Source organism: Chinchilla lanigera, unplaced genomic scaffold (assembly GCF_000276665.1).
Source record: "Chinchilla lanigera isolate Chin_1 unplaced genomic scaffold, ChiLan1.0 scaffold00031, whole genome shotgun sequence".
Lineage (NCBI taxonomy): Eukaryota > Metazoa > Chordata > Mammalia > Rodentia > Chinchillidae > Chinchilla > Chinchilla lanigera.
Window position 1 is genome coordinate 2,599,574 of NW_004955432.1, and position 11,802 is coordinate 2,611,375.

The 11,802-nt window shown below is 41.2% G+C and overlaps 1 protein-coding gene across 5 annotated transcripts in view; it reads right to left on the minus strand.

Annotated features, from left to right (window-relative positions):
* Window positions 1–11,802, minus strand: part of Ntrk2 (neurotrophic tyrosine kinase, receptor, type 2) — a 345,349-nt gene that overhangs the window by 315,291 nt on the left and 18,256 nt on the right. For all 5 annotated transcript variants that reach the window (XM_005387932.2, XM_005387931.2, XM_013516029.1 and 2 more), the window contains exons 2-3: window positions 2,663–2,737; window positions 2,481–2,552 (exon numbers count right to left, since the gene is read on the minus strand). In XM_005387932.2, the coding sequence (XP_005387989.1) occupies window positions 2,481–2,552; window positions 2,663–2,737 (147 nt within the window). The remainder of the gene's footprint in view (window positions 1–2,480; window positions 2,553–2,662; window positions 2,738–11,802) is intronic.

Genomic DNA, 11,802 nt, shown 5'->3' on the forward strand with positions numbered 1-11,802 from the left:
TGGACACTCAGAAAGCAATGCTGACACGGACAGGGCACAGCGGGGTAGGGAGAGAAGTGAGGAGATCCAATTTGCATTTCACAAAAACCTGAAATGAAAGGGGCTGGTCTTTTACATGTTTTTATACGGTGAGGAAAATCAAGAAATCATCAATGTATCTCAGGAGCAGAGAGAAACAGATTTCAATCCACAATTTGTAGGGCTGGGGATGTAGCTCAGTGGCATAAGCACTTGCCTGGCAAGCCTGAGGTCATGAGTTCGATTCCCGGTACAAAAAAAAAAAAAAAACACAATTCGTTATTCGCTCCGCACTGTGTTAATAATGGAGGTGGGGATTACAGATGAGAAGTAAAGGAGCAAGCTGGTTCCCAGAGTTCTCGGCCATCTGCAGAGATGGACAGGTAAACACCCAACCTGACTCCTTCACCTCCCTGTCACTCTCAAGGGCAAACTCCTCAACCTAATTCCATATTTTAGCAGATAGGAACCCCTTTTGCCAAATGAATACACAAAGGGGCATCTGACCACTTCATGACTCCCTGAATACTTACCTACTTTCATTTCATCTTACTACTTGACAAGAGCTATGAAAGTTAATAGAGATTCCACCATCTAATCAATGACTGACTTCCCAACTACTGTTTCAGAAGAAAACTGAACAAGGTATATACCCCTCCTTAGTTTCCTATTTCCAAATGATAACTCTTTGGGAAATAGGTACATATTTGGCTTTATCTAGGTGAAGCTGTACTCTGCACCTAGAACATAGTTAAATGATTTTACCACATATTAATGCAAAAGAATTATACAGGGTCTATTAATAAAACTACAGAGAATCAGAGCCCACTGTTCAAGTCACAGCATCAAGAGAAGTGATGTGATTAAACCACCAGTAAAGTGTGGTTGCTGAGTAGTTTGGGTCTGAGGTTGGCCGTAATGAAAATGCCAGAATTTGTCCTTTCTATTCTTGGGGAGAACAGCTCCCTGACTGATTTCCATGCCAGTTACAAAAGAAATCATTCTCTGGGAGCAGAGCATTCTGCCTTTTCCTTTCATCCAAACTTCTCCCTTGTTTATGCTATCAAGGCCTACGCAGACATCAGATTTGTACAGGCAAACCAACTAGAGAGGATGCCAAAAGCATTTGAGTGAAATGTGTTAATAAAGTTCCTTAGAGTTTTATCATGTTTGTGCAGGGTGTTTTATAGTGTAATTGTACAGACTATTCTTAAAGTGACTTCATTATTGATGCCACCTAAAATATAAAGACATGATAATCAGCTTTATGAAATTAAGGCTTTTCATAATATCAACACATCTCTACAGAATATACAGGCAATCTGCTCCCAGAGAATGATTTCTTTTATAACTGGTATGGAAATCAGGCAAAGAACTGTTCTCCCCAAGAATAGAAAGGACAAATGTTATTAAGCAGGAACGGTTCTCTAATTGTACAAATGGCACACATTTTATTTCCTCTGCTCTTGTAAGAACAAAGAGGTTAGCCTTTGAGCAATAATTTACTATCTGGGCAGGTCCTAGAACATCCTCAGACCTATTCTGTTTATGCAGTAGGAATAAAAAAGGTCATCCCTATCAATCATCCAAAAAATAGATATATCCAGTGAGATAACCCAAGTGAGAGCTGTATAATGAGGCCAGAGGCTAGGAGACATGGAAGACATCTTTGCAAAGTGAATTTGTTCCATGGAAGAAGAACAAATGAATGCAGGTAACAGTCCTCCAGCAGAAGCTCCCACTACAAACTCAGGAGGTGGAGTCACCACTCCGCACTTGGGTGACTGCTTAATGAAGAAGCCTCTCTGCAAGGCCACACCTTACTGGCTGAAATGCCATCATTTAGAGGATTTAGCAGCAAAATATTTCATATTTCCACTTGACTTCAGTCAACAAAGCACCAGCATGACTTCCAAGGAAACATTTTCTCCTATTAATAAATGTCAAAACCTTTAGCATGTCTCCTGATTGATTTTTCTTCATATTTCTCTACCCATGACAGATTGGGTTGAGAAAATGAAGGTTCAAAAGCCAGCCTATTGTGGGGGGAAACAGCATTAGTACTTTTCAGTTCCCTCAGAGTGCCGAGGCCAAGTCAGCTTTTTTCAATTCCGCTAGTGTGATGTCTTCCAAAGAGCATGTCTTGATTCCAAGCAAAAAAAAAATCAAGGACTCAGTATAAGGACAGAGTTTTCACATCAGACTCCTTGCTATTGGCCTATTGCTCTGTCCAAGATGGAAACAGACCAGAAACTGATGAAAGGGAGTAAACAGGCTGTTCAAAGTACCCCTCTGAAACCATTCAGAAATCAAACAAAATCGAAGCTAATGTTTCTAGGCTATTACTGCAGCTACACTAACTTTAAAAAAGGAGGCTCAAAGTTGGAAGAGAAGAAAAATAAACAGAAGAAAATATTGAATAAATTGGATCTTGGTAAGCAAAACAATCAGTTTCTACTTACATGTGTTGCAGGTTGCTGTTTTTCAGAAATGCTTTATATGCCACAAATTTTAATCCAGAATCCACAATGGTCCTATGAAAATACATAATTGCATGCAGATTAGAACTAACCAGTGAATGCCTGCCCAGCCGCAGTAAAGCACATGAAAAATCTGAGATAATGTACAAGGTCCTAGCACTTACAGGTTTCTCAGTCCCACGTAGGCTTCCACATCATCTTCGTTGATGATTTCTAGCCTTTTCTGATTTGCAATGAAACTGCAACAAAGCAGAGAAGGAACAGCAGTGACTCCGGATGTAGGCAATAACATGGAAGAATGGAAACCTCCACCCAAACTCTGCATCCACTCCAGCCTGGTCATTTCTTTCACACAATAAGGAGAATAAAATGATGTATGACTGAGAGCAAACCACGAGAGACCAGGTTTCGTGCTCAATGTCACTTCACAAGTTTCGTATTTTCCCTCATCTTGTATCACTCTTTCACCAGGCAATTGCAGTTTTCCTTCCTTTCAGGATTTCACCAGTGTGTGAAGGTGAGTGGACCCTGGAGGTACATCGACTGCCTCCCCAACATGTCCCACCCTTACGGGGACAGCCACAGGGCTCTGGAGTGCTCACACTGCTGGGGGAGCCGCATCTCAGCTCCCTTCCAAGAGACACAGTCACTTCCTCCTTCTGCATCTTGAAACAAAGAAATGCATTTCCCATCCCATCCCTCCCCTCTTGCTCTTCGCACCCCAGTATCTCCTTTTTCTGCTTTTTTCAGTGACAATTCTAATTTTTCCTCTGAGGAATCACTTTTCACAAGCCTCACATGTCTCTAGTGTATTCTCTGTAGGAATCACATCTCCTCCCCTCTCCTCAAACCCTCAAACATGGAAGCGATTACTAGCTCTGCCCAAACAGAGAACTCTAACTTGGACCATGACGACTGGCTCAGAGAGGTGCAGGTAATCTCAACTCAACCAATGAGAATCTTTCCTAAGCTTGAATAAGGGGCCCATGCTGGGCCCAAGCATGGCACAGGCCCAGGGTTCCCGAGGGGAAATCTTCTGCCATAAGGAAAGAGACTGTCCAAGAATGAGGTCAGCATACACAAAGAAAGAGAGTCAAGGAGATATGAAGAAACTACCACTTGAGCCTTTGGATCCAGCCATCTCTGAAGCTACGTATCACTAACTGATTTATAACCTCTATTCTGTCACTCACAATCAACAAATTCCTTAGTAGTATAAATAAGTAGCTAAACTACCACCCTAGAATTTCCTATACTCTGCCATTTGTTAAAGTATCTATCTTTTCGAATTTTCTTAGACCACAATTTCCATGAAGATAGAACTGCATTATACCTCCTAATGCCATACCACTTAACTCTTTCCCTTGCACAAGATAGACACTCAAAGGATAGACAACTGAATGGATGTCTCAATGGACAGACAGTGAATAGATGGATGGGTGGTTGGATGGACGGATAGATGGATGGATGAGCAAACAAACAGCCTTGGAATTACAAGGGAATTATAGAAAGTTACGCTAGAATGAATTTACCCTTTTCCTTTTTGAGAAATAGTTAAGCAATCTATCTCAATCAAGACATTGAAAACAAATAAGTAGCCCTGCTGTTAATAACAAGTTGAAAGAGAAAAAATATTAAATGAGAGAGCACACAGCATCTCTAGGTCCCTCCGAACCAGTGGAAGAAATAAAATGATAATAAAATGGACAACAAGGATTCAGGCAAATTTAAAAAAAGGAAAAGAAAGATAGGTAAATTCTCTCAAGGTACAAATTACACCAAAGAGAAAAAAATTTAAAAGGACGCACACAAACTGTCCCCTTTTACATAAAAAAGCAGCCTCCAAGAACGGAGGGCAACTACCTCCCAAAGACCTTGGTTCTCCTGGGGCCTCGCTCTTTAGCCGCATGCAGAAGAAAGCCAGTAACATTAATAACAGACAATTCCCTACTCTCCCCTCACCAGACACAGAGGGAAATATTTTATACCTTGCACTAAATGTTCAATTTTCAAGCTTTCATGAAATGTTTCCAAATCATCACACTTTAGAGACTGTTTTCCAAGACTTCCATTGCACTAGTGTTTCCAGTAGGGACCTCAGTGGCCTCACTCTTCCAAATTATCTCACAATAAGAACTGCATTCCTGAGAGTCCTGAATACTTTCACCACTTTTCTCATACTACTGGCAGCTGAAAAGGTAGAAAACATGGACAGTTGCCTTTGGAATCACCTTCAGGACATCCTGATAAGCCCGTCTTCTCCTCCTGAGCGTGGCGCCTGTCCCTGCTCTGAAATCACCTGAGACATCTGCATCTCCTGCTATCTGCGCTGGTCTGTAGACTCGGAGTCTAGAGCAACTGCCTGGTGCTCAGTAGGTACCTGAGCCACACTTACAGCACAAACGTTATTCTTTTAGTTGTTTATGGCCTTTATTTTACTTCTATTTTATTTTAACGACACATTTAACTTACTAACTTTTAGGTTGCACTGAACAAAATTCAATGAGCTAACAAATAGACACAGAGTAAAAGTCAAAGTAGGGACATCAAAGGGGCCAGGAATTGGGTTTTAAAACATATGTACTTGTTAGGAAAGGGTAAATATTTAATTTTAAGCTTGATGGTCAGCAATATCCAAGTAAAATGTAGAATATGTTTGGTCAGTGATAAGTTTACAATATTTATGAGATGAAAATAAGCCAGAGAGACATTAAGCAAAGCAAAGCACAACTGCTCTTGGCTCTGAAATCAGACAGTATATTTTACTGAAGAACCATGTGAAGCTATGAAAAATGGTCACAGAGAATTCTCCTCCACAGCAGAAAGAGAATGCCCTAGATGAACCTTTCGCTGGTCCAAATAGAAAGAAACACCCAGACAAGGACTGGATTCTTAGGTTGGGAAGGGTTTCTCCAACAGTAGAATCCAAGGATGCCTCTCCTAAGCTACCCCATAGAGATGTCCACCATGCAGTTCCTTGAGCTAACCCACCAGGAAATCTACCCCTTGCAAATTTATCCTTAGCTACCACTAAGGGAGGAATCACAGATCTAGACAGGAAGCCAGTGAAGCTAATATCCAGCAATTCACAGAGGGAAAACCTCCCTGCCAAGAAACACATGAAAACCTGCTCCTTTCATAAAGAATCTGAAATGCAAATTAAAACAATGTCATTCGTTCCTCCTCCACTGGAGTGACAAAATGTATAACATCTGACACCAAGCATTTCTAAGGACGTGGGTTTTTCCTTACATTGTCGGAGAGAATATAAACTGGTGTTACCACTTTGAAGAGCATTTTGTCAGTATCTGGCATAATTATAAATCAGCACCCTGTGCAGCACAGCAAGTCTATCTCTATGCATCCACCCAAGAGAAACTCACACATAGATGCAAGGGGAAAGACACAAGAATATTCACTGTAATGCGGTCATCTGAATATTACAGTTTTCCCTGTGATAGGGTTGAAAGCCAGAAATATCCCGTGTCCATCCATCACAGTAACAAAAACTTTTAAAAAATAAAGTGTGTTAAATACATAAATTAAATTGAATTAAATATATTTGAGCAGAGAGATCTCCCTGCTATGTGAGAAAATAAGCAAGATTCCATACTGATATATACAATAATATAAAATAATTTGTGTTAAAACACTTAAAAATACACAAAAACAATATGGCAGCATTTTTGCAGGGTACATGTAAAGTATAAAAAGATGATTGCAAGGAGGATTATCTTGGGAAAAAAGAGGTCTGGGATAAAGAAACTTGAACTATTAAGTGATTAACTTAATTAAACTCCTAGCCTAGTTCTTTTATTAAATGACATAAGATTTTCAAGGGAAGAGACAAAATATTTAAGCATTGGTTCTGAATATAGGTAAGTTCATAAAGAATTACGTTGTTATACTTTGTGAATTTTTTTAATTGATGGGAAAAAAGGAAAGAAGGAAGGAAGGAGGGAGGGAAGGAGAGAAAGGTTAACGGACACCCCATACAAGTGAAACAATAGCCAGAAAGCTGGAGAAGACAAACACACCTGAGTTCAGGTTCCTAGCTCCCTGGGCCACCCAAGTGGTGAGGAGTCTTAACAACCTCCCCCAAACCCGGGGCGCAGACAGAAGATGAAGTGCATGCTGCACTGCCCCCTACTGGTGACTTCCATATGCATCCCGGAGAGCCTGGGCCACTAGGCCTTTCTGACTCACCTTAGCCAGGCTTTCCCCAGAAAACCATTCCCATGGCTCCTGTCAGAGTGCAGAGCCACTCTGAGGTCTCTGCTTAACGCAGCAGTCTCAAGGAAGGGTTTCATCCTGAAGGAAGTAGAAGCAAGAGCCAGCTCAGGTAGAGCTTGGTCCACAGTAACCTCCAGCGCCCAGGGCTCTAAAAGGCATACGACTCCGGGGTTTTCAGGAACAGCCTGCCTTTGAGCAGTGGCCTCCCAGGAATCTCACAGCAGCTCAGCAGAGCTCAGATTCTTCCAAGAAAACTAATGTGCTCCCCACCCTCATCTTCAGAGGTTGGCTTCCTTTCTTTTAAGAAATCAGCAGCTCTTCCATCAGAAGAACAACACTGGGTGGATTGGGAATCTTCAATTTGACCTCCTGAACAATCTGCCTGAGGGATAACCCTGAGGGATCTCTGACCCTCCCTAACTTATCAGGAGTCTGCCTGGCTGCCTCCAGTCATCCTATGCTGCCCAAAATATGCCTTCCTCCTTCCTCTAGTCCATCAAGGACTTCTAAAACGAGGGCCGCTTTTAATGGCTTTTTGTTTTCATGTGTTTACTATACTCCAAGACCTAAAAGTTGAATCTCATATGCATTGAGTGTCTCCGTGTGTTCATCTGAATTTACCCTGAGACTCTGCAAGACCTGAAATACCACTAAAATGTTTGGTAGGCAACACCAAAAATGCTTTTTCAGTCACAACATTTTTATTCCATCAGCCAGCAAGCATCTTTTGGCATTTACTTATAACCCTTTTTGAGTCTGTAATTAAGAATTAGAGGGGTTGAAGGGAAGGGAAGGGAACTGGGAAGAAAAAGAATCGAGTTATATCACATATAGGTGGAAATTCTCTATGATGAATGTAATCGTTATGTATACCTCAAATGTACTAATAAACTTAATTTTTAAAAAAAGGAAGGGAAGTACTCTACACTGCAATTTTATTTTTCTACTACTTATCCAATGCCCCAACTATAAACACCCCAATAGTCAGGGCCCTATTCATCTCATGGCATCTCCATCTCCCAGTAATGCCCACAGAACCTGTGCACTCCAACAGATGCACTGACCAGCTGCCTGGAGGTGTTACAGCCTCATTCAGAACACAGACAGACAGACAGACACACACACACACACACACACACACACATGTGCACAGGAGACACACACATACTAATGAAGACTGTGATCATATAACTTCACTTACCATGTACAAACCAAGCAGACAAAGTAAAGATAATAACAGAGAGAGGAAAGCCAATTTTGAGGGTGAAATTTTGTCCATGTAGTCTGACTGTTAATGTAGAGCATACAACAGATTGAAGCCATAACTTATTCCTTAAGTGACAAAAGATAATTGCTCTGGGTCGTATGAGGCTTTATTTTCCATGGAATCCATCAGGCAAGTAAGGTTAGAAATGGCTTCCAGATCTTCAGATCTAGTGGCTTTAGCTCTCAAAGGAGAGCAATAGATGTTCTCAGGAGACAATGCTCATTGTGACACTGATTGATGGGCCAAGAATAAAAGACCCCCAGCCAAGACACAAGCACCTGTCCAGGCAGGCACAATGGAAGGAATGACCAAATGGGAAATATTGTTTAAAATATGTGTATTATATATAGGAATCATGGGCAAGCCAGGGAAGGCCTAAATGGAGAAAAGGCATTAAAATCAAGCCCTGAAAGTTGACAGATCAAAAATATGAATTGAAGCAAAGTCCATAGGACTTGTCATCTTGTTTTGTATTGTCACCAGAGCTTCTCTAGTCTCAATCTGACTTCCAAAACCCTTACTAAGTTATTTTTCCTGAGGATAAGGAATTTCCTCTCCATGGGCTTAACAAAAAGAAGGCTTTTTGGAAAAGAAAAGGGATAATTTTAGAAAAAATCCACAGAAACATTTTTGAATTACAGCTTTCCTAGAAAGGGTCCTCATCGCATTTTAAAAGATTTCACATTTGCTTTAACAACCTATCAAATAATTCTCTAGGTAATCTTCCCAAGAAATAAAGAGTGGTTTCTAATGCATATTTTCTTAGCGTACATTAGCTTAACAGCAGTACTACTCAAATGTAGAACTTCCTTTTTGCTTAGCTTTTCTTACTAGCAACACATCAAAATGAAATGGAAACAACAGTAAATATTTCAAACAATGACTCTTCAGAATGGAATTCCTTCCTAACCCCAATCACCTCCACCTCTACAGATAGAGACAGACAGACAGGCAGATATATTTTATCAAAGTAGAGAGGTCCAAAACATCATCAGTGACTGTGATATGGCCCCAAGGTGAGAGCCATGGCTGAGATTTTCCTATTTCGCAGGGAATATAACAATGTTTTTCTTTAATTACCCTTGCTCTCCAAGTCCATGGCAGCTTTAGTTTCTAAGCGGAAAAGCTGAGAAAGAGTTTTAAAAGTTAATCCAGGAGCCAATGCAAGTGATACTGTGATCAGCCAATGCAAGGGGCAAGACTGGAGTATATCGCGCTATGGTTTTGTTCTAGAATCCGTATGCCACTCTGTCTGTGGGGACGTGACTGCAGAGAACCCCACATAAGCTTATAAAATCTGAATCTGAAGAGCCTACTTATGTACGTTGTTAAGCATCAGCCCAGCCAGATCCCTCTATAGCATGAACTTGGAAGTAGTACCTGAAACATCTTTCTCACAGAACTAGGTGAGACAGGTCTCAACAGCAGAGCCACACAGAGATTGCCTCACTACCCACGAATGCCACCAAGACAATGACTACCAATACAATGACTCCTTCCACTTTTCACAGTAGAAAACTGAGGCTCACCCATGCCAGGTCACTTACCCAAGGTCACATAGTTATCAAATAAGGTTTTCAACTTAGATTCCATGCCTTCAAAGTCTGAGCTCACAGCCACTATATTTTCCAAGATCAGATGAGCTGAGGTATGTTAAGGGTGGTATGACTCTAGACAGAGCCACTACTTGGAACTACTAAGCTCATGGACTTCAAAGTCCAGCAACTTCAATAAGGAATATTTTCTAGAATTTCTGTGTAATGGATCTTCACAAATAATCACGGCCTAAAATCTACAGATAGTGAAAAAAAAAAAGGATACTTGTTAAAATAGCTCCTATACTATATTTACATAGAGCTATAATAGGAGATAAGAAATCTTCAGATTCTTTTTGTTTGCTTGGTTTTGTTTCATTTTTGTTTGTTTGTTTGTTTTAGGCAAGGTCTCACTACGTAATTCAGGCTGGTCTTGAACTCACTATGTAGGCAGGGCTGACCTCAAACTTGCAGCAGTCCTCCTGTCTTAGCCTCCTGAGTACTGAAATTACAGGCGTGTACCACCACGCCTGGCATGATCATCAGATTCCTACAGAATGTCAAGCTGAGAATGAAAGCTTCCTCGAGCAGCCCAAATGCCGTTGGAATGTAAGAACTCAAGTGCCCAAAAGGGGTAAACACTCTAGTATGAGGGATACCTTTCTGCCTACATGACCTGGGAGATGTCCCTATGCCTCAATTTTTTCTCTGTGAAGTAAGATAATTAACAATAACAGGACTGTTGGAGAAGTAAAAAAGTGGTTCACATCTTAAGACCTCGATTAATGTCAGCAATTATTTAAACCAAACAAAAAGCCATGATGCTCAAAGCCTGGCCTGGTTATTAACTAGCTGGTGAGCTTAACCTCACAGCGCCTCTACGGACCACATCCATGGGGAAGGAAATTTGGACTTGATAATGCCTCAGTTCTCTTGTGTATCCAGTTTATGAGAAAAAATCCCCAAAATATTTTGAAGAAAAAGTTACGCTCTGTATTTTTCTCTGAGAGTTTATAGAACGTCATTCTTACCTGTCTCTACTAACAAGATTTCCAACAAGCAACACCATAATTTATGATCAGTAAAATGAACCATGAAAAAAATTAAAGTCTCTATAAAGCACATCAGTCTCCAGCAGGAAAATATAAGTTTACCATGATTTGTTAGCATAGCCTCCCATCCAGATGTAAGGTGCAGAACTAACCTACAAACTATGCGACAAGCAAAGCCTGCAAGCTGGCTGGCTAGCAGTCACAGCAAGCAGTGTGTGGTTTGGGTCTGACCACATAGGGTATTAAACAGGGCGGGGAAGTACACACCTGTAATCCCAGCACTCGGGAGACTGAGGCAGGAGGATCACAGTGAGCTCGAGGCCAGCCTGGGCTACACAGCAAGTTCAAGGCCAGCCCAAACTGTATAGTGAGATCTTGTCGCAAAAAAAAATTAAAAAATAAAAAAAAAAAAATAGGGTGTTGTTGGTTTTTATTTTGTTTCATTAGTAAAATATTTTCATTCAAAAAACATTTTAAAATTGGAATTCCCATATTCTCTTAAAATTATAAAGAATCTAGTAAATTGACCCAACTTCTCCTCCCAGCGGTGGATGCGAGGTCAGTCAGTGGGAGGTCAGCAGCCCTGCCTCCCAACCTGGGGTTCAGACCGCATTTCCAGCTGTGACATCCTGACTGCCCTCAGCTGATCACTGGCTTGCAGAGAGGCTCTATGACACCTGTCTCAGTTTCTGCTTGTAACGTCCTCTGAGACTTCAGAGCTCCAACTGTTCAGCTGCCTAGACAGGAGGAGCACAGAGACCCCCAAGACAAGACTCATCCACCAAAATGCACAGAAACCACACATTACTTCTACTTGTTTCAGACTCTCTAGAAACTTCCTCTGTTGTTGAAAATGAACAGAAACAGATGCAGACACAGCCAAGTAAAATGTAATACTTGGGATGGTGGCAAATGCAATCCTTAGGAGGAAAACGGTATTTTTGGTTCTCAATTTTCTTCTTGCAGCCAATTTACTTCACGTCATTATATACTTCATATTAGGTGTCGGGTCTTTTGATAGGTCACACAGTTACAGTCTGGATCTTAAATGTGCTCCAAAGACCCACATGCAAAGGGCTGGTCCCAGCCAGGGCGTTTCCGGGTGGTAGAGGAACCTTTACACTTCAGGGTCTTGATGGGTGGACATTAGGTCACTGGGAACACAGTTCTCTCTCTCTCTCTCTCTCTCTCTCTCTCTCTCTCTCTCTCTCTCTCTC